Here is a 24,414-nt window from a genome sequence, read left to right on the forward strand (position 1 = left end):
GTGACTTCATTTTGCCCACACTATCCGATTACAGCCAAAATAGACCTATGTGTTTGCCAGACTTGCTATGGCCCAGGGTTGTTTGTTTGCAAAGGGGAAAACCATAAACCAGAAAACATAAAACTAAAGCTGAAAACCATCATGTTGGTAGTTAGTTTTGCTAGGGATCGATTGTGTGTTGTGCATATAACAAGTAGAGAACTTCATTTGCCAACTGGGTGCGACTGATGAGGGGGTTGAAAACTGAACTGCCCATGTTGTCGTCTTTCTGAAATAGGGACATTGCATCTAAACGAATCATAGCAAAACCATACATGCCATCAAAACCAAGCACACAGAGAAAGAGGGTGTTCTTATTTGTGCCAGCTTGTCCCTCACCTAAGTTGTTGAAAGAGATGGTCGGTCAGCTTGTTTTAATGACCAAAAACCAATCATTTTTTGGGGTTGTTTTTGGTGATGACCAAATCATTGAACGGTTCAAAACTTTTAATTATTTCACATTCTTGAGCCATTGAACCTAACAAGTTGATGACGTAATAGCAAGTTCCATTTTAGAATACGATATTAGATTTCTGCAGTCTCTGCAACATAAGTATTTGTTTGATATGTCTCGCAAGAAAACATTATTCGATCAACTTTATTCTTTGAAATATCTTCTTAACTTGCACTGCCTAGCAAAACCCTCATAAATAAGTAGCCAATCCTCCGGAGTTTTTATTAATTTCTTTTTTTAGGATTATGTTCATGCACCAGTGTACAACTAATCATTGGGATTCTAAAATAGTTAAATTGTTATTACCAAATTATGTTGGTAGGAACCAGGATTAGTGGGGAGTTAGCATCTTGTCAAAAGCACAATTAGAAAAACCTCATAATTCATTTCCTTTATGGAAAAGTAGTTCATCTTTTTTCCTTTGGCTTTTGTCGTATAGTGTTCATTGATCTCCTACAGTAAGATAAAGAGGTTCATATCCTCTCTCACTCTCTGCGTCGAATTTGCTCTACAGGTTTATGAGAGGACCTGAAACGACTATATTCGGACAATCTTCTTTTTTTTTATTCTTTTTTTTTTTTTTTTTTTTTTTTTTTTTATGGTCTTTATATGCTCTCTCATCTCAACACCACTAATTTTACTAACTTTTCATGCGCCAAGTTTATTGATGAATTTTACTTCTACTTATCTAACCATTTGTTCTGTTAATCGGATTTAGTTAACAATATAATCAATAAATAAGATAGAAATGATTTAGGGTTTGAAAGATATTCCAGTAGTGCTGTTAATATAAAACTATTGCACCTACAGCATTATTAGACGACTAACTAACTTTTAATTTGGTGATACCTAATTTTCTTTCCAAGATTTAAAATGTTCCAAATTTGAAACTCACTATTCCCAATTGATAAATAAATAAAAAGTAGTATCGGGGAAGGTGGATAGAGGTTAACTACTAATTGAGGAGGTTTTTTTATTATAGAAATTTTGGATTTACATTCATAATTCAGCCAAAAAAATCACTAGCCACGAAGAGCCAATACAAACTAGCCACAAAGAGCCATTACAATAACATAATGATTTAGCATCAAAATGAAGATAATTTGGGGTTCCTCTCATACAACGATCACGTATGATTGAAGAAACTCTAGCATAGGCATCCCAAATAAGAGTACAAACTCAGAACAACCAAAAATAGATAAAGCTTGAAAAAACCAAGCTATACAAGAGGAAGATGGAAAGCTCTCACAAAGGAATTGTGAAAAACTCTCACAAAAAAAGAGGTGAAAAATACACAGAAAACCCAAAGAGGAGAAGGAAGGAAGAGAGGGAAGAACAATGACTTCCATCCCCGTCAGAGTAAAAACGGATTGTAGAATGTTTTTTGAGAGAGGGGGGCTAGGGTTTTCTTTCATACAGAGAACTTAAACATTATTGGGTCAACTATATAAGGGGACTAGTGGGTAATTTTTAACTTATTAAGTGTTGGGTGGGCCAAAAGAATAGGCTCTTCCCATGCTTAAGAACACACTTTTAAATTTCAACCCTAATTAATCTACGTTCAGATTCATGAATATCAAGATATCATGCTGAATTGTGATCCCATGTCAAGGAAAACAATCGAGTAGGACGGCCTCAATTGTTTTTGTCCTGGTTTGTTTGATCAGTTAGGATCTAATGGGCTAAAGCCAGGTGGGTTTTGACAATGTACTTGACTTCTGTCGACGCTTATATCAATGAAAGTCCAGGCGTTTAACATGCAGTAGAGAACCCTAGCCAATAGAATTCAGACACGTCTTTGCGGTTGCTATATGATTGGCCCTAGTTGATCAGTATCTTGTTGGCCACTGGAATCTGCTTTGAGATGTTCCATCCATGGTGGAACAAAGGCTGTGATTAATTGGACCCCGTTTGTTGATTAAATAAGATTAATTTAGAAATACCAGGTGGCAGCAGCAGCAGGTACCCGATTACATTCTCAGTCATCGTTTGGTCCATGGCTCTTATCCGTCAAAGTAGACATGTTTTGTCACTTAATTAGATTTTGTTTAGATATGTCCCGGAGCACTGATCATTAAATTACTTTTATCAAGTTTGTGTGGATGATCTCACGGCCACTAGTTAATTAATCAACTTTTAAGCCTACACATATGACCATGTAGAAAACATTCATTGAACACTCCACAATAATCTTATGTATTTTGTTTTTGTTTTTTTTCCTTTTTTCTTCTTCCTTAAAAGTCCTATTACAGTTTTGGTAAAGCATTTTGTTCTCCTGCTTAGTATAAGAGCTTTGTTAATTGTTTAATCACTGGGGGAGGACGGTCGATTTAAATTTCGATCTCCTCTAACGTATCACAGAGAAATACTACCACGTTAAGAGCTAATTAATTGAGATCATATTAAAAATCTCATATGTACGGAAAAGACAACAAATGATCGAAACTGGGAGTCAAATTTGTATAAAATTGGATTTTGTTGTTTCTAAGTTTGCCCATGTCAAGTTGCTCTTCAATCATTTGATTCGTCCAACAACGCGAAAGAGAGAGACTAGTGTTCTATGATGAGTCAGAAAACACTTTGTTTTGAAATTTCAATTCAGTCCCTCTAAAGGTTCATTAAGTTTATCCATGTTTAGAAGGGTCTGAAAGGAGTCCCATCTTTTTGGTCCTGGTTGTTGTACCTTTCCTTTTGTCTTCTTTCCTGGTTTAAAAGCAGTTTATTTTCCCAAACAGAACAAACCAAAGATTGTTGAGTTGAGAGAGAGAAATATTATTGAAGGCAAAATTAAGTAAGCAGACGCTGATTTTTCACGTTTTTAACACCAGGTGTTACAGTTCCTTTGGTCAAACGAAATGGGCGGCACTACATACAATTGGGATAGAAAATCCTATTCATCAACTTCAATTGTTAAAAGTGAAAACTGGCTTTCCCAGAAGAAGCAAAAATCATATGGCACGTGTGCGATATGCATTTGTTGATCTCTGTGTAATGACCACTTTTTGAGTATAAGCCAAGTTGATAGGGGGGGAAGGGTGTGATGGTAATTCTCTTTATATGCACAAGAGTTGTTAAGCTGAGAAATTGTGTTTCTTATATGTGTTTAGTCTGGGAATCAAAACATTTTCCACAAGTTTCGAAACTCCTGCGGTACCCGCGTGTGAGTTTTCCTTCCTTTAGCACCAAAATTATAATTTGGCTCACGAGTCACAACACATACGAATAATCAAAATATAAAGATACGCAGTAGGATATAGCCCACACTCCAACATTAATCTCCGAGATTAAACAATGTCTTTTTGCTGCACCACTGTAACACCCACTCCATCCATGTGTCCTACCTTCCCCACAGTAGGAGAGCCTCCCTTTTTCTTGGCACGTCATCATTTCCCCTCTCTTAAACTAATATCAACCAAAGAAAGTAGGAGGAGAAGGCAAATTCTACGAACCCAACCTCATCTCCGCCCTCTATATAAACCCCCCACCACACCCACCACTTCACTCACCATCACAACCTCACAACTTCACAACTCAACAGAATTAATCCCCAAATTTCAAAATGCCTTGCTCTGGTTCCTCTGTAACTATAATTTCAAAATGCGCAATTTATCCAAACACGAAATCCACAATCAAATCCCTCAAGCTCTCCGTCTCTGATCTTCCCATGCTCTCTTGTCAATACATCCAGAAAGGCGTCCTCCTCAGCTCCCAGCCCTTCCACATCTCCGACCTTATCGCCTCTCTCAAACACTCCCTCTCCCTCGCCCTCTCCCACTTCCCCGCCTTCGCCGGCCGCTTTGAGACCGACGCCCAAGGATACGTCCACATCGTTTGCAACGACGCCGGCGTCGATTTCATCCAAGCCAAAGCCAAGCACCTCTCCGTCGACGTCCTTTTGCCGGCCAACGAGGACGTTCCGCATTACTTCAGGGAGTTTTTTGCGTTTGACCGGACCTTGAGCTACTCCGGCCACTCCAGACCCTTGGCCGCCATCCAAGTCACGGAGCTCGCCGACGGCATCTTCATCGGCTGCACTGTTAACCACTCTGTCACCGACGGAACTTCCTTCTGGCACTTTTTTAACACCTTTGCTGAGATTTGCAAAGGCGCCAAGAAAATCTCCAAATCTCCAGATTTCTCGCGCGACAACATCTTCAACTCGCAGGCGGTGCTCCGGTTGCCCGAAGGCGGCCCTAAGGTCACCTTCTCCGGAAACGAGCCGTTACGAGAGCGAATCTTCCATTTCACCAGAGAATCGATTCTCAAACTAAAAAACAGAGCCAATAACAGTCCTCTGATTAATGGTAACGGGCTTTTGGAATCGGCGGAGATTTTCGGGAAGCAATGCAACGACACCTGGAAAATCGTTTCTCGTTGTAAAGGCGCGAAAACTGCGGAGATTTCGTCGTTTCAGTCACTGAGCGCGCAGCTCTGGCGTTCCGTGACACGTGTTAGGAATCTACCAGATTCCAAAACGACGACGTTTCGGATGGCTGTGAACTGCCGCCACCGGCTCGAGCCGAAGCTGAGCCCACACTATTTCGGGAACGCAATACAGAGCATCCCGACCGTTGCTTCCGCAGGCGAGCTGTTGTCTCGAGATCTGAGCTGGTGCGCTGGTCTGCTCCGCAAGAACGTCGCCGCGCACGACAACGCCACGGTGCGCCGCGGCGTGGAGGATTGGGAGAGCGCCCCAAGGCTTTTCCCGCTAGGAAATTTCGACGGCGCAATGATCACGATGGGGAGCTCGCCGAGATTCCCAATGTACGACAATGATTTTGGATGGGGCCGACCCTTGGCCGTAAGGAGTGGCAGGGCAAACAAATTTGACGGCAAGATTTCGGCTTTTCCGGGAAGAGAAGGGAACGGGAGCGTTGATCTGGAGGTGGTTTTGGCTCCGGAGACGATGGCGGGGCTCGAGTCCGATATGGAGTTCATGCAGTACGTATCGGCGGTTGTGTAAACGGTTGCTTAGTCGGCGATATGGTTTAAATTACCGTTAATCCGTTATGGTGGCTTGGACTTTGGTCAAAACGTTGTCATGGCTATGTGAAATTGATTTGGACGGTTGTGATGAGACTTGAAACAGCGACGTTTTGGCTACTAGTGTGTGGTTTGTAGTATATTAGGATTAGGATTTTATATTAGTATTGTTATTGTATAATATTATTATGATTATATATAAATATCTGGTTAATCAGTTTCCACGTGACGGAACTTCCGAATTTCTTTATCGGATAAATCCAAGACGTGTTGGGTTTTTTTTTCTTTCTAATTCCTGTTTGGAGTGATTAGGCATTCTCTAATCCTGTTTTCGTCTTTTTGGAAATGGGTTGCCGCCAAAAATCTGGTTCAATAGAAATTGGGCCGAAATAGACCGCTCCTAATTTGGACTAAACCACAATTTAAAACTTGAGAAATTATGCACAGACAAAAGAGGTCACTGAAGTAATACAAACTGGTGTGATGTCTACAGCTCTACCCTCTCCATGTGCTGAGGTCAATAATCACCCACCCATTAATTACAAGTTTCAATCAAAGATCTTAGCTTAAAACTTCACATAACGTTGAGGAGAAAAACTTGCCCATCCTATTTATGGCAAATAACAAGCCAACTTTAATCAATCAATATCTTATCTTTACAACTTACATATTGTCTTTATACATAATATCTTGTGGAATTTGAATAATAAAATCGAAAATCGTGTGTACTTTTCAAACATGAGAATGTTAAACTCATTGCTTAACGTCGATTTCACTAAACGAAAGCAACATAAATGAGATTCTTAGCTGAGAGGACACACACAAAAGAAGTATGCGAAGTAGATATATTAATTTTTCAAATATGAACGAACATAAGCAGGCTTAGGTTAGGTCCTATGCAAGTGTTTCTCGTGATGGAGACAATCATATCCCAAGGACCCCTCAACCCGACCGAGAGTCAGAACGATCTAAACCTCGACCATTCATTCATTCAATCCCAAATGCGATTTTTGTGTGTGTGTGTGTGTTCATGGGGGAGGGCAGCAGACAGCAGTGATAAGCTTAGGAAAGCTGCACTACTTTTTAAGTGATGTGCCAACTGCAGCAGGTGTACCTTTGTACATGTGTTTCGCAAAATGCTCCCAACCATCCAAATGCACGTGAGATTCTTACACTTCTCACAATTACTGGGTTTCGTTTTTACTATTTCGACAAGCAATGTATTTGGTTTGTCTATCAAATCATACTGCACCAACCCACCTCATAGTTTTGCATCACAAGAACTTACGAATTATGCTAGCATCATTTGCCCATGCGTTTTTGAGTGACTGAGCCGTGGATGCACTGATACCCACAAATGCATCGACTGCTTAGAGTCACCTAAACGTGTCTTGCCGACTTATACTAGCATTGGTCGATCTTGCCTAAAAAGCTTCATCTCCTAGGCAATTGACCCCTTGAGAACGACCCAAACATCAAAATCCAACCGCATATGCCATATGTGACTGCTTGGTGGTATAGGGGATGCACCGGGATAATTTTCCCATGTGTGGTCCATGGCCCTTCCTGCCTATTGACCACCAATACAAGAACAATGCGTTACTGCTTTATATTAGACCTACTCATTCGTTAGCATGTGAACCAATTAATGAACAACAGAGCTTTCTCATCCCTACAATACTCTCACTGGTCCTGAAGTGCCCAATCTATGAGTTAAGGAGATGAGGCACTCAGCCACAAGTAAAATGCATGGAAACAGTGGCTTTACTTACACTCGAACTTACTCTCAGCCAATTAACATCCAAGTAGTTTTCGCGCAAAAATGAGGCACTTGCACAGCACATCAGATACACAAAACGTGCACGGATTTCACGTCGCCTGTTGAAAGATTACAAACGTCACAGTAAGACGTGACAATAACGGGCTATGATGCAGTTTTGTGTATATACAAGTTTGCAAGGGTCAGTTGAGCAAATCAATTTACTTTACTTGATCGTCCAATATATACAACGAATGAGTTACAATTGATCACAAGTGCAATCCAACAAACTTCTTTCGAAGCCCAATGCAAAGTCTACAACAACCAGTTCTGTGCTAAACGCTGTAGGATCTGAATCATCACCTGCACTTAATTTCTGGTGGGGATGGTGGAAAAATGCGCTTCATGAACCATTGCAAAGGTCTGAGAAACTGTGCTCGCTTCTTCCTCCAAAACCAAATGGCAGCATTGTATTGTTCATTTCGTATTACTCGCGTGGCTGCCTTCCAATCGTACTTTTCCATTTCTTCACGTGCTGCTTTGCCGATTGTTTCCCTTAGTTCCTTGTTCTCCAACAGGGGCTGCAATTTTCTTAAGCAGTCATCAACATCCCCATAATCATAGAGAAAGCCAGTTTTCCCCTCCTGGTCTGCTGGAATTATATCTGGGATTCCACCAGCTCGAGCTCCTACCACGGGGATACCTGAAGACATAGCCTCCAAAACAACAAGCCCAAGTGTCTCTGATTCTGAAGGCATCACGAATACGTCCCCACTGGCATATGCCTGAGAGAGCTCTTCACCTCCTAACATACCTGTAAATACTGCGGGCATGCCAGAGAACAGTTTTTCTAGGTCCTCCCTGCCAAGTAAAAGCCACACAATTGATTGAGATAATATGCTGCAACATAATTTTTGTATGAGCTTTTTTTGTACGCAAAGATTACTCCTAAAAATTCTAGACTTTCATCATGTGGCAGAGTAATACCTGTACGGTCCATCTCCAACAAAAGCAATGCGTGCTTCTGGAAGCCTATCCATGACACTGTTAAACCAAAATGATTTATATGTTAAAGGCCGCAAGTTATGCAAAAGCATGGTACATATCAGAGGAGAATACAAGAAGATATGACAACATCCAAGTTTAGGCTTAGCCTTGAATGCTCCACATAGCAAGAATTACGTCAACTGTCTAATTGGTTGTATAAATCTGACTTGATATATGATGAACTTTTGAGGTCACTTTAATGTTGTAAAATGAAAAGCAACAGGTAAAAACAAACATGAAAGAAGGTTTCCAAAATGATTATTTAGGGCAAAAAGGTTTCCAAAATGAAAGACTTTTCAAGTGCTTTGATATACCCTTGGTTGGTTTAAAAGCTATACATTACTACCTTTTCAATCGAGAGAAATGACTCCCATTGATTTCTAATTTGTAAGAGAGAAGCACACTACCTTTTCAGAAAATCCAAACTCTTCTCCACTCCAAGTCTTCCAACATGAACAATTAAAGGTTTCTCAGGTTCACCATTGCTGTTCAGAACAACGACATATATGAATTAAGAAAATTTCCAACTCCATGGGAAAAAGAGAGACACAAATTGACAAATAGAGGTACTACCTCAGTCTTAATCGCATTTCATGAGAACGGAAGCGAGGATGGAAGCTTTCAGAATCAACACCCTTATTCCAAAGACGGATTGTATTAGCTGCAGATAAGCAATACAGAAAAGGAGGTTAGTTTAAAACTGAGCTGGATGGACACAATTTTTACTATTTAGTTAACAATTTCATCAAAGGAAATCTAGGATGGAGACATGAAATGAGTTTACTATATTCACCTGCTGCCACCCCAGCTTCTAGGAGATCCTTACTGATTGCAGCTGATGGAACTAGCGTGAGATCAGCAGCTCTGTGCAGAAATTCTGATAAGACAAACTACAATGTCAACAATATGCTCTTGTCAACATGTTACTATAACAGGCTGTAAAGGAAAGGTAACATACTTATAACCAACCACATAGGTTTCACCAGCCAACTGAAGGTGTATCGTGGGATATAGCTGCATAACAAAAGAGAGAAAGCTCAGTGCTAAGCACTATGATCATATAATTACTTTTTCCATATGATTTATCAAAATCTGGCATCATATCTGACATAGTATATGCTGATAACTTGGAATAAATCAAAGAATTAAACTCACACTGGCACATGAGTGTGATAAGACATCACTATAGGGACAGATAATAACTTAGCGATAATGAGAGCACCGAAAACCTACAGTTCAATTGGTAAGTGTCAGCCATCTTTCAATTCTTTGTTATTATTTCTTTCTCCATAATAACGAAAATATAATCAATTTACCACCTACCAGGAGAAGAATAAGAAATAAATAAATTCTTACCATAATTCCAGGTGAGGATGCATGTATAATGTCAGGCTTGAACTGAGCAACCTCTGAAATAATTCTAGGACTAAGTGCAAGGGAAAGGGGAACCTTCTGATACCAGGGGCAAGGGAAGCTGAGGAACAAAAGGAAAAGAAAGGGAGAAATGAATTAGTAAAATCAATGCTTTGTTTACTTTTAGTCTACTATTCTTTTAGAAGTTAGATCACTGTGAATCTTACCTTCGGGATCCAATCAATTTTGCTCCATAAAATTCGTCAGGCACTCCCTCGTGTGTTGTCACAACCATCACCTGTACCATGTATCAGTAAGCAAATATGTCAATTGTTATGCAAAGGAATCTTGGAATTTAAAGAAAACTTTATAACCTTAAAGTTTAAATAAGCCAACTTGACTGCCAATTTAGCCAGGAAGTCCACTCTCACTAATGCGGGTTCAATTAAGGACATCCATAGTCAATATAATAGAAAAGTGTGAAGATATAGACAATTTTACCTCATCCCCCATTTCACGCAAGTACCTAATGAAATTCTGGAACCGATTTTTATAACCTGACACATATCTGCAAGAAAAACAGAACAAGGAAATACTTTCAATATGCAACCCCTTCTATTTCATATCAGCTGAATCATGCAACCCGTTGATAGTGAACTATTAGATGATTGGCAACCAAGCAATCTATAATATCACAACTGAAGCCCAAAAAATACAGGATGCCTCGTACATGACAACACATTAACGACAAGCTGCCGGAAGATGTAACAGAATTGGTTGTTGAAAAAGCTTAACTATCAACACATAAATAGTAGGAAACCACATAATAAACTCAGGACAACAGCATTCAGGGTCATAGCAGCTAAATTAGCCTTAACTTGCCAGCAGTAACAAGTAACACCCTCGACTTCACCAATAAGTGGACAGAGATAAAGCTAAAATCAAGATCCCACTTATGACGGCCAAATGTTAACCCACAAATATTGACCAAATAAAAACAAAACTTAAAAGTTAAGCAACAAAACTAGCCAATACTCATTAAAAAAACGATCCCAAGAACGCCAAATGCCATGCCAGAATGGAAAAATAACCAAGCCAGAATGGAAAAACCACCAAGCCAGATAGCAGCTGGCGTAGCACACTAGATTACTTAAACATTGGAAAGAGCCACTAAATCATTAGGCACCCCATAAATCAAAGCTGAGCTAAACCTACCAGCCAAAACAGCAGCAAAAGTCATGGTCTTAACACTTCATTCGGCATCAATCAAAAACAAAATAACCATATTTTAGCTAAAGCTACTAGCTGATGTATAATCTTCAAAGGAAACACAAATGTCATATAGCTAAAACGACACCATCATATCATTTCATCAAACGCAATGGCTAAACCAGATTAGATCCAAACCCAGAGTCAATGACACTACCTAAAGACACAAACTTCACTTAGAAAGGCTTAAAAACATAAACGTCCATAGCTAAAGGCAACAATTTTAAGCATTTTAATAAGACGGGTATCTCAAAATTGAAGATGTAGCGAAGCTAAACCATAAAGTTCAACTTCCCAAAAAAATAATTTATACGAAAAAAGTCATAGTAGCAAAACAGTGGAGACTCACGCAAAGGGAGAAGGCTCCACAAAGAGAGCAATGCGGCGAGGTCTTGAGTTTATCTCTGAATCAACATAAGGAGGAGGACCCTCTTCATCTTCTTCTTGTTCGACCTCTGTAATAGTCATATTGCTCGCTTTAAGCTCAAGTTTTCTACTTTCCCTCAAACCCCTTGACCTCTCAGAGTAACAAAAGCAAACACCTTGACCGTAAAGGCTACTGGGTTTTGTTCTTGACGAATGGTAGCTTGGGAATCTGAGGAAAGCAGGGGATGGAGAATGACAAAAGGCAGAGGAAAAAGATGATTGGGTAGCTGTGGAAAAAGAGGGAGGAGAGAGAGAGGGATTTATAGAGAGAAAAGCACAGGTCACCATGATGATTGAGTGTAGTGTAAATTGTAATATAAATTGTATGGAGGTATAACTTGAAGGGGCTTTTGTTAGAAAACTTGAGGGATATATTCCATGGGATTAAGGAATATCATTAAACAGGTGGGTGCATGTGGAAGATGGGATGAATTATGTGCAAAGGAATCTAGAAGACCTTGAAGGACTTTGGCAATGGATATTCTTTCATGGTGGTATCAAATGGAAGCTCTCTCAGTATATGCCCCTATTCCGTATTGGCTTCATATGTTGAGAACTTGAGTTGAATCTTTCTTCCTCCTTTATAATTTCTCACACTCTTCTCTTTGGTCAATTTCTTGCATATCAATCTTTTCAGTTGCACAATTGGACAAGCACAAAAAAAAAAAAAAAAAAAAAAAAAAAAAAAAAAAAAAAAAAAAAAATAAAGAAGAAAAAAATCTTTACACAATTTAATTATTAGGAGAAAATTGAGCTTTAAAAAAAGGACCCATAATTTAATGGTCTGAATATTGGATTAGCTATTTGTCAGTCAAACTGTAAAACATTGCTTAGATTTCACATTTCACATCCATCAAGCATCTCATCATCTCCATTTAAGTAGTAGCAGAGTACCAATACCAAACAAAAAGGGTCCCCACCAATATTCCAACCAATTTTTTGGATTTACTGTTTTTTTTTTTTTTTTTTAATTTTACTTTTGACAACTAGGTGAAAACTTGGAGTGTAAATTTGGATTTACTGATGTGCATTACACTATGAAATCTGAAATGCAAAATCCGCATTTGTCTCTGTTTGGCATGCATACCCAATTATCCAACGTGCACTTTTTCTGCTCGTACTTTTTATGCAACCGGCATTTTCATGACGTTTTGGCAGCTACTCTGTCCCTCCACACTGCTCGTTTGCTTCAATTATTCATCGTTCTTTAGGCTGATGGCTGCTCATTTGCTTCAACGATTCATTCTAGAGGCTCTGAAATATGACTTCTTTTAGAACAATCTGATCGAATATTTTAATAAGAAAATGTAGCGTAAGCCGTTTATATGCACAAGGTCATTCCGAATCATAGAAGATACAAAAAAAATATAGTTTAATATTTTTATTTTCTTAATGTCGATTCGATATGTCATAGTTCTAACCCTTGTGTTAATATTGTTATGTTAAACAAAGCTTTTAGCTTAACCCATTTTGCTTGAATACCCCTTAATTCTATTGTTCAATGAGTATCATAACATATTCTTTTGAATATCCTTTTATTGTTTATTCGATTTCTCAAGTGGCACCCAAATATGTTGAACCAATCCAACTTCAAAACAAGGATTATCTTAATTTTTTAAGTGGTCTTAGTCATTATTACAAATTTGATACGTATGGAGATATGCTGGTAGATATTAAATTAGGAGATCATAACACAATCAAACAAGTTGCTTGAAAGCAACTTCAAACTGAGTTTGGGGTTTTTCTGTTTGGCAAGGCTTTCCCTTTAGGTGAAGAAAACAAAACTTGGGATACCATGAGAGTCGTAAGAAATATGCTTGGTAACAAATTACATGTTGCATTCTGTCCTCTGCAGAAATGAACTTGAAAAGACTTGTGTATGAAGTGCATGGCTCCAAACTAGAGGTGAGCCAGAAAGAATGAAAATGGAGATGAGCTTGGAGCCCATCAAACTATGGCCCTCTGAAATCGAATGTGATATACTTTTTAAAAAACATTAAAATGGTTAATGATTAGCCCAACTTAGATGGAAGTCAGGCAGGCCCATGGAGGGAATCGAAACCCTAAAGTGTTGTATGTTTGCAATTATGCATCTTTTGGCAACTTGATGTCAAGTCTACTTAGTTGTGGTCCACCAAGGTATCTATTGTTATGATTTGTGGATCGAATACAATTGTTTTAGATTAAAAAATAAAGAGATTGTCTCGAAACGGTTAGTTAAGTGACATTTCTTTCTAAGTTGTATCGATATCTTTTGAGATAAAGCATCATACTTGAATGTGTCCATAGATTTCGACCCAAAAAAGAAGAATGTGTCCATAGACCTGAGTTGGAGATAACATGACATCTGTACAATTCACGCGGCCAAGAGGACCTAGGCCCCTACCCCTATGATATCATCAGCATCTTAATAATCAATCTTTGAACAGGAGAACCTCAAACCAATCTCCTTTCTTCCATAATGCAATGACTGCCAAGGCTAGAAATAAAAAGTGACATATATTCCAACAGGTCATGATTCAAAGGAGATAAGTTCGAACCCAAAACGTGAAATGTTGATTTCATACAAGAATGAAGAATTGATGGAGGAAACATCAGTGGAAGACCCACATTAGCAGGAAAAGATCTCTGCATAGACTATTTATATATAGTACAGAAAAAAAAAAGAAAAAAAAAAAGAGTGAGTTCTTGACTGAATATGCAAAATCCACATTTATTGGGAACTGGGAAGCCTTTTTCTTGTCACCCCCAGTCAAAAGAACCAATGCAGCAAACAGATTATGCGACACAGGAATTTTCTCTCTCGGCCAAAGAGGTTAAAAAAGAAGAGAAAAGAAAGTAAAAGTTCCCTCATATTCACGCCAAACCAAATCTATGCTCCTCTCTCTCTCTCAAACTCTCAAAAATTCAAACAGATTCTCTTTATCTCTCTCTCCGCAATTCTGATGGACAAATGTAGGAAAATGGAGAGTAGGCCCTGCAGGCAGCACCTAAAAAGCAAAACTTCTGATGAAGAGAAGAGTATCAAGTGCTTGTCTCTCTTGCTCCACTCCTGTCTTCCTATTATGGCTCCACCACTTCCATCTTTTCTTTTGACCAAAACCCTTTCTTTTTTTTTTTTTTTGTCTTTTTTCTTTTTAATCTTCCAAGTTAACTAGTAGATTCATTTTCCCCGCTGTTCATACCTACTCATAGTGCCAGCTGATTGGTAATAATAACCACCTTTAGCGAAGTATAATTAATCAAATTATAATCAAAGTTCAAAGGCCGGCCTGCAGAGAATGCGGATTAATAATGATCCACTTAATCACATACATCATGTGCATGGCTCATGCAAGTATATATATACATATATACATATATCAACCCAATGAGTGCGTGAACCAAACGCTTATTGCTTGGTCTTGCAGTCAAAACCACCATATGCTTTCACACAAACACACACAACCATTCTCACATTTCATTTCCAGCAAGAAAAACCAAACCAATCCAATCCTCTCTTTTTCTTTTTCATTCTGTGTCCTCTTTTTCCTTTTCTCTCTTTTCCTCAATACCAATCCATCATAAATACTCCTCATAACCAACCCATCTGCCTCCTCTGCTCCCAAATTTGGTGTTTTTCTCTCTCTCATTTTTCTCTTTGTTTTCCGGTCGAATATGTCGAGGAAAGCTAGTAAGAGGGTGAGTTTCAGTCCTGATGTGAACGAGAAGCCGATTCTGTATCTGAAACAGAGTGGTGGCACTGGCAATGGCACCAGAGTAGGTGGAAGCAGGAACAGGGTCACTGGAATTTGGGCTTTCAGGCTGCTCAAAGATACAACAGAACTCCCTGCACCCATCAAATTACTACGCACACTCAGGGCTAAGGTGGCCAGAGCTGTGTGTATTATATCTGCAAGAAAGAGGACTTCAAGGAAGGTGTCTTCCTCCAACCACTTGACAAGGTCACGCTCTGTATCTGATCCCATCGAGTCTCATCGAGCCGAAGCTTTAGAGGACTGCATCGAGTTCTTGAACTCTGCTGCTTCTTTGCAGAGGAGCAATTCTGTTACTTCAAATTCTTGTTAATTAGAGATTTGTAGAATATATTGCATTAATGTTCATACAAAAGGAAAAAGAAGAAGAAAAAAGAAGAGCTTAGTTTATGGTTGTTTGCATGAAAAATTTATCTGTAACATGTAGAAAGATACATAATGAGTGCAAATCACACCTTCTGGTGTGAATTTTGTTACATGGTTTCTCTTAATTTTATTTTAGGTAATCGCTGATTACATAATACATATATATAGTCTCTAACCTGTTCGTATACGAGCGTTTAACCGATTAGTAAATTAATACTCTTAACATGGTATGTTAAGAAATGCCAGTAAGAGCATAATTCACATCACCTTGCCACAAAGTTTACCAAAATCTGAAGATTCGATCGTTTAAGACTAATTAGAAATTACTGTGCCTATTCTTCAAGTTGAAAGTATAAGCTGTCGAATATTTTACCAGTACCAAACACGATACCGAGTTACCAATTCATGGATACTGACAATTCTCTGAGGGCAGGATGGGCTGTGGGTGGACCTAGAGTCGCGTACCTCTTTTTACCTTACCAGAATTCACAGGTTGCTGTCTCAGGACCACTATTGTTCAACTCAACGAATATACCACTTTTTACATCTACTTTATCTCAATCTTTTGACCCAACAAAGTAGAGCTCAATTTGCCCTGTATATTCGAGTGACCCTAGGAATTAGGAGCACAAAAGCACACAATCGAAAGCCACCTTATCATTGCATTGCTTCCAATGGAAGTGTAAAGAGCATCTTGTCTACTGATATTTGAACACCACATGATATCATTTCCAATCTCAGAAAGATTATAGTTATATCAAGATTAATCAGATATTGTGAGACATACACACTGTTACAACAAGAAAGGGATGAATAATTGTCTAAAAATTTGGGACATAAGCCCATCTGTAGTTTAAATTAGATATCTAAGGATCCCTAAGTTGTTTGATCCTGCGTATAAATGACTGCGTTCATGACTCCAAAGAAAGCTTCTCAAGCTCTGTGATGCCCTGGCTGGAAGCTTTCTTCATTTCTAGAGCTCTCTTATAAGGAGGGGCTATTGGGGGCTGTACAGGATCCAAGCTCCGGTAAGTTCCCTGGGCATCTTTAGGTAGGGGATATGAACGGTCAGAGTCATATCCGCTGAGGTCACCGCAAGCTAGAAATGGAATATACACCTTATTTGGCCCTTCCAACCACCCACTACTGCAATCTACAAAGTTAAACCATTAAATGAAGTCAATACTGCAATTTCAGAACAAGTAACTTATTCAAAATTTAAAAGAAGTTGGAGCTGTTGATCTATATTTGAACTGTGACTGTTTGTCAGACTCAGACCATCAAGCATAAAGAATTATAAGAATGCCCATCGATATTGTAACTTTGTGAATATAAGAGTCTCCGCATATCTCAATGTAGAAGATTTTACATACCTAGATCATCTGCTCCTGAGGGACTTCCCACCTTTTCTAGGAGGCGATGCAGATCCTTAGGGTTGAATCCATCAGGAGGAGAATAATTCTCACAAATTGCAAATGCCTCTGTATGATAAATAGTACCAGCATTAGTTTGGACACAGTAGAAGCAGTCCAACAATGTCATGTTAAATTTTCAGCATTTTGTAAGTGTTATCGTGCACATGCCTATGCTCCTCTGAAGGGAAGGGGATTTGAATATCAAATGGAATTCAGATCAGTCTGCTCATTTCATGCAGCATTTGTATATCTAAAACAGAATTGTATTTTAACTCGATTGCCCATACAACCTTAAGAAATTACCAGGATTCTTTATTAATTTAGCCAATTTTAATTAAGAAAGAGTTGACAAGATGGTTGATCCTATTTCATGGCAAATGTACTGGATTAGTAGGGATTGAAAAGAACTGAGAATGTAAACTGCCACGAAAAACAAAATGAAGCCCAATCTGTTACCTATGCTGGAATTGCGACTACTTTTTGGCTTTGCAAAAGTCACTAAGGGGAAGAATAGTTTCAGCTGCAACAAAATCAGCAAAATAACCAAGGAATTAATTCAATGGAAGTCATGGTTCATCTTACAAATAAAAGAACTGCAGAAATATATATTTTTAACAATTTTTATTAGGCACCCAAATATGGAAGCTTAAAAACTACCTGGCAGTAGAGAAGACTTGTATCTTTTCCACGGAATATCTTTGCAATAAATTTTCCACCTTCTTTAAGTACATGAGTAACAATCGTCAAACCCTGCAAGGAAGATCCACCAGCTGGTGTCAATATAATACAAAGTTCAACAGCATAACAAATTTTAGACAAATTTACGTCAGAAAGATAGAATGTGATGTAGAATAACGAGCACAGGAACCACGTGTATTTTATATTCCTTCTAAATCAAGTAACTTTCATGCAAAAATATGATGATGTATTGCCTTGTACAGACTTACAGGACACTTACTGCTAGTATCAGCTGGGACTGAACGAATTCATCCATGTCATGAAGGCCAGTAACTGCAAATCAAAATAAAGTAAAGCTTAAGAAAATAGTAATTATAAACGAAAGCAGTAACAAGAAGATGGACCATGAAACTAAAAATGTCAGCATACCATCTGGAGCACCATCACACACAACCAGGTCAGCCTTGCAACCATCAAAATGTCTGATGACCTAAAAGGGTCAACAAAAAGTCAGATAAAAAAATGGATGCCAATACACATCACCATATACAAAAAGAAAGAAAAATGTAGAGCTAGGGAAGTAGAAATGTAGCTGATCCTTACGATTTCAGCGGTTCGAGCATTAGTTATATCACCCTGCACTTGAATAACACCTTCAATTGGAGCCATGGGCTGCAAATCAATAGCTACAATAAGGGGCACATCACCATCCCTGAAAATATCGATAAAAAGAGAAAGTTAGGGTCTTGGTTTACTAAGAAGAATAGTTATACTACTAGTATAAGCAGTAGTTGACAACTTACTTAGAATCTGATGAACTCTTTGCTGGGAGATACAATTTCCTACTCAAAACCTAAACCACAATACGCATCAAAATTAGGTACTGGGAATTGGGTTTTCAGTAAAATAGCAAAAGGGCAATATCAAAATCAATATCAGTACCTGACTCCAGCTACCAGGGGCAGCACAAAGATCGACGACCCGCTTCACTCCGTCAAATATGTTGAATTCCTCGTCAATCTGAAGAAGCTTGAAGGCACTGCGAGCACGCCAACCTTCTTCTTTTGCTTTTCGATAGTATATATCCCTCTTATCCCTTGAAGCTTTCCCCATCTCTCTTCAACAATAACTACTAATCTGCTGCTATTCCCTCAATGTGTTTTTTCAGCTTCTTTGATTTCACAGAATCAATGGAGTTAGGAATTTCAGAAATTGGCCGTGCTCCAACACGAAGTGTCGCAAAACCCTAAACCCTCCTCCACTGATTCGTTTCTAACTTTTTGCTTTTACCAGAGGCCAGGGCTAAGTGGCCGTGCTGCTACCATGGGTTTGTGTGAGGAAGATGTGCAAATAACGGTGTGCCGTTTCATTTCGAGAGTTATCAACTCAACGACATGTAGTTCTTTGTCGGAAACTTTTTATCTTTCTTTTTTTATCTTTTTTTTGTTTGTTTGTTTGTATTTGGAACTTAGAGTAAACTAGCTTTGGTTGAAGTTGAACGGAATCCCGAGCCTCTAAATTTAGAATCCATGCATTTATCTGCATTTTGCAAAATCTAGAACATTCAAATAATATAATGCTTGTAGATAGGCCACATCAGCTACGACTTTTTTCCCCAAATTGACGGTAACGACAGCCCTCTTTCTAAGGGCAAACACCAACCCCAATTTTAAACGGGTAACACCACCTCTTTCTTCTGTCGTTCTGGAAAAGACACCCATTTTCATTTGCTAAAAATTGAATTAGAAGAAGAAGCTGAACGAAAAAGAAGACAGATTATGGATACACATGAAGAAAGAGACGGGGCTCAACACCATCCAGGAAATATAACAACCAAGCCCATTCATCAAATGCTCTTTCTTGGCCATCTTAATGGGACGTTTATTAATCCGTTATCAAAGTGAACATAAATTATCCAATGGGATGTTTACTAATCCAATCATTTTAATCATTCGGCATAAACATCATATAGGTTGGGATTGGGAATGGATGCAACATCTCTCATTTATCTCTCACAACTAAATTTTAAATTTAGGGACAACTTTATTTACTTATTTTAAAGAAAAAAATAGCAAAAACGATAAAACACTGCACTTTTCTTGTGCAGTAAAAAGAGCAAAAGTGGTTCTTTCACATACAAATCGGGAAATTTTATAAGGACTACACGTACCATGCAATTAAGCATGGTACTAAAATCTAAAACTGTTCCGATATTGTATAACAAATCAATGACAAAATATCTCAACCTGCAAATCCTGTCAATATTGAGAATACAAAATCTTCAATAAAGGCCTCAAAAGTGGCAGATCAAATTGGCTACAAGACGAAAGCTTAGAGCACTGTTCACAACCGCTGAAACCCCACTCACCAGCAAATAATGGTTTTCAGCTTCCAGCAACGGATGGGGCCGTTGCTGGCTTTGCATCCTCAGCTTTCTCGTGTTCTTTGTTTAGCATCTGTAAAACAGATTTGACAAAATCATAGAGACACACAGTTAATCTGCAAGAAGGCTAGAGTTTGAATTCAATTCTAAACGTCATAACACTAATTCTCATTAATTAAAGAGGTTCAAGGGAGAGTATACTATCACATTCCCAACTTTTAAAATTCCAATCTAGGGTAGCGTATTCTAATTCTCATCTGTCAAGAGGCACAATGGTGAGGACAGCATCTCATCCCCAACTCATATTGTCCGACGTACTAGGGGAAAGGGAAGGGGGGCGTTCACGGGAATAATAGTTTCATAGTTTCATATTTTTCCTTTTTGAGAAGAATAGCTTCATACTTTTATTTGCATAGTTAGGAACAAATTAAAGGAAACCAAAATCTTGCACGGAGTTGACTGTTCACACTTTTTTTTTTTGCTTGCTTATGTACAGCAACCAACAATGTATGCCAGCAAAACAGAACCTTAACAGGTGGTACTGGACTCCTACACGGTGTTTCTTATGTGCAGCTCAGAGAGAGCCAAAAAGGGAGGGAGATATAAGGGGATCTGCAACACTCAGAACTATATTCAAAACCTTTCTGATGCTGTTCTCTGCTTCTGGTCAATAGAACAGGAGGAGTTAGAAAGAGCATGGTTACCTTGTTATTGATCAAGTTGTGGAGGGCAATGACGCTTCGGATGAGAGATGAAAGATATATAACCAACATCATGTCATTTGTTTTTACTGCATAGAGAAGGGAAAGATAAATCAGAAAGCCTAAATTAAACAGAAGAGCTATCTAAATTATTAGGACCTGCACACACTAGATATTTTTGCTTGTATACCTGAAAACCCCTTGACCAACTCTGCCACATTGAGATTTGGAAGTAGATTGAATACGTCCTGAAATTCAACATAAAAATTCTTAATATGACTAATTTATGCTAAAATTAAACCCATAAACAAAGTGAGGTATGCAGGAAGAACGAGGTGGCTAGCGAGAGAGTAAACAAGTAATGAAAAGTGTACCTGCAAATGGTAAAGTATCTCATGATTTAGTGGAAGCTTCTCATCAATGACAAGATCTAGGTAACTGCGTATTTCTCGTAACCGTGCATCCAAACCCTTTAGAGCGGTAAGTTTTCCAGTAACCTGTAAATAAAAAAAGGTAAATACATTCCTTCCACTTCATTATAATGCAGATGCTTTAACATTAATAAGGATTCAATTCTCAAGGTTTTCTCTGTAGTTGAAAGTAAAAAAGATGCCCCAAAGAAAAAGGAAAACTTGAATTGAAGAACCTCATTTGCAAGGGTGCTGATGGTTGTATCCTTCACATCCCTTAGTAAGTGTTCCACTCCTGTTGATAAATAACAAAAGAACATAATCAATATATTAGGATTTTGAACTACACTAGAGGAGAAAAAACAAAATCAGGTTATCTTTTCTACCATTTCGAACAGAGAAAAGTGTTAACAAGAAAATGTAACTATTCTTCCTATGACATACCAATTTCCTCAACCTCATGAGCCGCAATTTCAGAGGGCACGTGGACAAAAATCTTCTGGCTTTTCTGAGTTGCATTCTGTAAGTATTATCAAGCCTTTACATTAGCTGCATGGGAGGCTATATGGAATAGCTTGTCGGGAATGTAGAAACAAACAACTATGTTCCTCCACATTTAATCAGGGATAGTAGCCAGCTAAGAGCATGAAAACCCATGGTTACCTCTTTAACTTCTTCGACATCATAGTAGGCTTTGGTGGGTATTCCCAGCTCCTTAGGCTGGACATCAATAATGACCAGGACTGGATTTGGTACATAGCTGCATACCATAAGGAACTTGATATACAAACAAAGTAAAAGCAAGTATCCCCAGCTTGCCAAGAGAATATATATTATATAATATATTTATTCATTAATCTAAATGAAATGCATTGAATAGAATCACATGAGGACCGTAGTAAAGAGAGAAGAAGGAAAGCATATGCGACAATGCACAATGCAGCTACATGCACGCATATACTGATTTACATGATCTTACTTGTGGAATAAACTGTGAATATCCAGATCATTCTCCCGTAATTTCGGCCCGGTGCTATACCAACCTACTACGTGCTCCTTGGCTGAAATGTAACAGATATTCATTTTACAGAGATTACTAACAACTACAAGAAGAGAGGGGCGAGGGAAGGAAAACAGAGCCAGTGTCCATATTTACATAAAAGTTGAAGAGAAGTTACCATTGATCCTCTTGAACATAGAGAACATCGCTTCATGGTAGTTGTGGTCAAGAAACCAAATGCTAGGGTCTCTATCATCTTCTTCAAAGGGCACTGAACATTAAAAATGAAACAGTTAGAAACATGTCAATTTCAAGCTCAATCTTCAACCACCGTAAAATGAAGCCCAAATGCGTTGGCCCTATTGTGCAAACCCTAACCCCAAATCAAATCACTCATACGGAGAATAAAACAATAACCCCAATTCGAATCACGAAACTACTGTCGATTTAGATTCCACAAAACCCTAAAAATTTCAAAATCTCCGAATCTACAATCAATTCAACAAATTTCCGAATCAAAACCTAACAAAGAAGTAAAAATGGGGATTTGGGCAAAAGATCAATAATGCGGTAAAATCAAGTGAGGGCATTGAGATTATCGGACCTGCGTAGCTGTTGGAGACGTCGACGACGCCTTTGTAAGTGCTTCCGAGTAGAACGCCGACGACTCGCTTGCGAGTGTCCTTGGCGACTCGGTTGTAGTTGTCGACGATGCTGAGCAGAACGAGTGGGTGAACTATTACCTTCTCGATGAGCCTCGCCGATACTTGCTGCGTCTTGATAACGTCCATGGCGATATTTCGATCTGTGCTCTGATGATATTCGGATTTTTCTTCTGTCTAAAACCCTCCGAGAAAGAGTAAAACCCAAAGAAGATGGTACGAGCTATTGGGAGTTCAGGCAATAAGGCGCCAAATACCGTCCGATGGGTTGACCAAGATGAGTCAGCGCAGCACACGGTGCTTGATACGGTGCGTACCAGCGCGCAACTGAGTTTTTATTATTTGTATAAGTAAAACCATTTTACTTTTCCTTTTTTTTTTTTTTTTAAATTTCTAAATCACTAAAGTAATATTAAAGGTATTATGAAACCTTTAGAATAATTTTTTTTTTTTTTTAAAGTTATCAAAAAAATGTTCTACCTCCATGACTTGTGTTTCGGTAGCGCATTATCGCATTGATATTTTTGAGTTAAGAGTTTGTTTATGGATGCTTGAGATTTAAACTCAGAACTTATTTCGCATCCTTGAACCTTGAAACGACATAAAAACAGGCACCACAGCATGCGGCCAAAACAAAGAATATCAGCAGATTGATTGCAACCAAGGCAGCCAAGGTCCAGTAGTAATTATCCAAACGACTTGTGTTTAGGGTGTGCTGAAACCAATTGATCTTCCCCCCCTCTGAGCTTATCTCACCCACCACATGAACCGATAACACGCTGCCCATAACTCCCACTCCATAAACAGCCATATCATAGAAACCCGCGTACTGGCACTGCAGGACTTTCGATGCTTCCAGATTTTTAGCCTCCTCATCAGATATCAATGCCACCATGTACAGAGAACCGATTGCCCTACGAAAAATCCCATCAGTGCACCCAAGCAGAACAAAATGTGGAACCAGCCAGAACATGGTCATAGGAATTGTTTCTTCGGGCAAGTCTATCAAACCGGAGCTCTTAACCACGGCCAGCCTTCGAGCTTCCACCAGCGCAGCTACGACACAACACAGACTCGAAACCACCATTGACGCTGCGAGCCCGATGGAGATGGCAACGACAGACCGTTTTAACCCCCCAAACTTTGATCTGGCTTCGTTATACGCAAACAGAAGAATGGGAAGAGGAAACTTCACGAACCAAACCTTCTGGTTCAAGTGACTCGCTTGCAGAACGAAGTAAGTGTTTCCAATAGCGGACACAACGCTCATCGCCACGAACAAGGCGCCTACAAGCTTCACCAACAGGATGTTTTTGGTTTCTTTCCACTTCACAGGAACCCCTTGTGCTTTAACACGTTTGTAAGAACAAGGTGACAGCGCCGCGAAACTAAATGCTGCCATTATGATAACTAGGGCAGAGACGCCATATTTAATCGACCAAGAGGTTACATAACCGAGTATGCAGACTGCGGCGAGAGCAAGGCCGCGCATTCCCGGGGTGAAGACGAAAACTTCCTTCACTCTCTTCTTTCTCGTTCAATTGAGGAAGCTTTATAGCCAAAAACTTCAATATGATATTGGAAATTCATTGACTGGAACTTCAAAATAGAAGTCAATTTATTTTAAAGAAGAAATGAAAAAGAGAGGAAGGTAACTTGGGCCCACATTGTAATAATGCCACTCAAAAGTAATGAGTTAACAAAGACTATTAAA

General features: G+C 38.9%; 6 protein-coding genes across 7 annotated transcripts; 2 read left to right on the plus strand and 4 right to left on the minus strand.

Moving 5' to 3' along the window:
• The first annotated feature begins 3,934 nt into the window (after positions 1-3,934).
• Positions 3,935-5,700, plus strand: LOC117631687 (BAHD acyltransferase DCR). Its single transcript, XM_034364966.1, has one exon. It carries the CDS (start codon positions 4,053-4,055, stop codon positions 5,454-5,456), a length of 1,404 nt encoding a protein of 467 aa, XP_034220857.1. The 5' UTR covers positions 3,935-4,052; the 3' UTR covers positions 5,457-5,700.
• Positions 5,701-7,442: 1,742 nt separating this feature from the next.
• Positions 7,443-12,010, minus strand: LOC117632671 (sulfoquinovosyl transferase SQD2). The gene is made up of 11 exons (XM_034366220.1): positions 11,254-12,010; positions 10,137-10,203; positions 9,863-9,933; positions 9,639-9,756; positions 9,438-9,511; positions 9,241-9,296; positions 9,076-9,159; positions 8,856-8,943; positions 8,690-8,767; positions 8,223-8,279; positions 7,443-8,096 (listed from the first exon to the last, which is right to left on the minus strand). The coding sequence occupies exons 1-11, from the start codon at positions 11,616-11,618 to the stop codon at positions 7,595-7,597; spliced, it is 1,560 nt and encodes a 519-aa protein (XP_034222111.1). The 5' UTR covers positions 11,619-12,010; the 3' UTR covers positions 7,443-7,594.
• Positions 12,011-14,720: 2,710 nt separating this feature from the next.
• LOC117632672 (josephin-like protein) lies at positions 14,721-15,561 on the plus strand. The gene has a single exon (XM_034366221.1). It carries the CDS (start codon positions 14,988-14,990, stop codon positions 15,396-15,398), a length of 411 nt encoding a protein of 136 aa, XP_034222112.1. The 5' UTR covers positions 14,721-14,987; the 3' UTR covers positions 15,399-15,561.
• A 592-nt stretch (positions 15,562-16,153) lies between these two features.
• On the minus strand, positions 16,154-18,876 carry LOC117632673 (putative tRNA (cytidine(32)/guanosine(34)-2'-O)-methyltransferase). The gene is made up of 9 exons (XM_034366222.1): positions 18,487-18,876; positions 18,348-18,397; positions 18,148-18,256; positions 17,974-18,034; positions 17,825-17,877; positions 17,524-17,616; positions 17,323-17,386; positions 16,825-16,932; positions 16,154-16,604 (listed from the first exon to the last, which is right to left on the minus strand). The coding sequence occupies exons 1-9, from the start codon at positions 18,655-18,657 to the stop codon at positions 16,363-16,365; spliced, it is 951 nt and encodes a 316-aa protein (XP_034222113.1). The 5' UTR covers positions 18,658-18,876; the 3' UTR covers positions 16,154-16,362.
• A 747-nt stretch (positions 18,877-19,623) lies between these two features.
• On the minus strand, positions 19,624-23,038 carry LOC117632674 (26S proteasome non-ATPase regulatory subunit 7 homolog A-like). Of its 2 annotated transcripts, XM_034366224.1 has the most exons (11): positions 22,643-23,011; positions 22,217-22,309; positions 22,018-22,099; positions 21,702-21,798; positions 21,483-21,558; positions 21,275-21,333; positions 21,003-21,125; positions 20,819-20,876; positions 20,632-20,717; positions 19,913-20,000; positions 19,624-19,799 (listed from the first exon to the last, which is right to left on the minus strand). In XM_034366224.1, exons 1-10 carry the CDS (start codon positions 22,827-22,829, stop codon positions 19,929-19,931), a joined length of 933 nt encoding a protein of 310 aa, XP_034222115.1. In that variant the 5' UTR covers positions 22,830-23,011; the 3' UTR covers positions 19,624-19,799; positions 19,913-19,928. The 2 variants fall into 2 exon arrangements, with proteins under 2 accessions (XP_034222115.1, XP_034222114.1); XM_034366223.1 differs by having other exon boundaries at positions 19,624-20,000; positions 22,643-23,038.
• Positions 23,039-23,271: 233 nt separating this feature from the next.
• Positions 23,272-24,192, minus strand: LOC117630530 (protein NRT1/ PTR FAMILY 5.5-like). Its single transcript, XM_034363237.1, has one exon. It carries the CDS (start codon positions 24,190-24,192, stop codon positions 23,272-23,274), a length of 921 nt encoding a protein of 306 aa, XP_034219128.1.
• Between the last annotated feature and the right edge of the window lie 222 nt (positions 24,193-24,414).

This window comes from Prunus dulcis, chromosome 6, assembly GCF_902201215.1.
Source record: "Prunus dulcis chromosome 6, ALMONDv2, whole genome shotgun sequence".
Lineage (NCBI taxonomy): Eukaryota > Viridiplantae > Streptophyta > Magnoliopsida > Rosales > Rosaceae > Prunus > Prunus dulcis.

What these genes read in the sequence shown, in the direction of transcription:
- LOC117632672 (XM_034366221.1), top strand. Translation starts at nt 14,988, where the DNA reads ATGTCGAGGAAAGCTAGTAAGAGGGTGAGTTTCAGTCCTGATGTGAAC.
- LOC117632674 (XM_034366223.1), bottom strand. Translation starts at nt 22,829, where the DNA reads ATGGACGTTATCAAGACGCAGCAAGTATCGGCGAGGCTCATCGAGAAG. An exon ending in CGTCTCCAACAGCTACGCAG is followed by an intron (nt 22,310 to 22,642) that starts GTCCGATAATCT and finishes TTTAATGTTCAG; the next exon opens with TGCCCTTTGAAGAAGATGAT. An exon ending in GTTGGTCAAGGGGTTTTCAG is followed by an intron (nt 20,718 to 20,818) that starts GTATACAAGCAA and finishes TTCTCTATGCAG; the next exon opens with TAAAAACAAATGACATGATG.
- LOC117631687 (XM_034364966.1), top strand. Translation starts at nt 4,053, where the DNA reads ATGCCTTGCTCTGGTTCCTCTGTAACTATAATTTCAAAATGCGCAATT.
- LOC117632673 (XM_034366222.1), bottom strand. Translation starts at nt 18,657, where the DNA reads ATGGGGAAAGCTTCAAGGGATAAGAGGGATATATACTATCGAAAAGCA. An exon ending in AAGAGTTCATCAGATTCTAA is followed by an intron (nt 18,257 to 18,347) that starts GTAAGTTGTCAA and finishes CGATATTTTCAG; the next exon opens with GGATGGTGATGTGCCCCTTA. An exon ending in TAGTCGCAATTCCAGCATAG is followed by an intron (nt 16,933 to 17,322) that starts GTAACAGATTGG and finishes TTTATCATACAG; the next exon opens with AGGCATTTGCAATTTGTGAG.
- LOC117630530 (XM_034363237.1), bottom strand. Translation starts at nt 24,192, where the DNA reads ATGCGCGGCCTTGCTCTCGCCGCAGTCTGCATACTCGGTTATGTAACC.
- LOC117632671 (XM_034366220.1), bottom strand. Translation starts at nt 11,618, where the DNA reads ATGGTGACCTGTGCTTTTCTCTCTATAAATCCCTCTCTCTCTCCTCCC. An exon ending in TGCGTGAAATGGGGGATGAG is followed by an intron (nt 9,934 to 10,136) that starts GTAAAATTGTCT and finishes TACATGGTACAG; the next exon opens with GTGATGGTTGTGACAACACA. An exon ending in GTTGGAGATGGACCGTACAG is followed by an intron (nt 8,097 to 8,222) that starts GTATTACTCTGC and finishes TTTACTTGGCAG; the next exon opens with GGAGGACCTAGAAAAACTGT.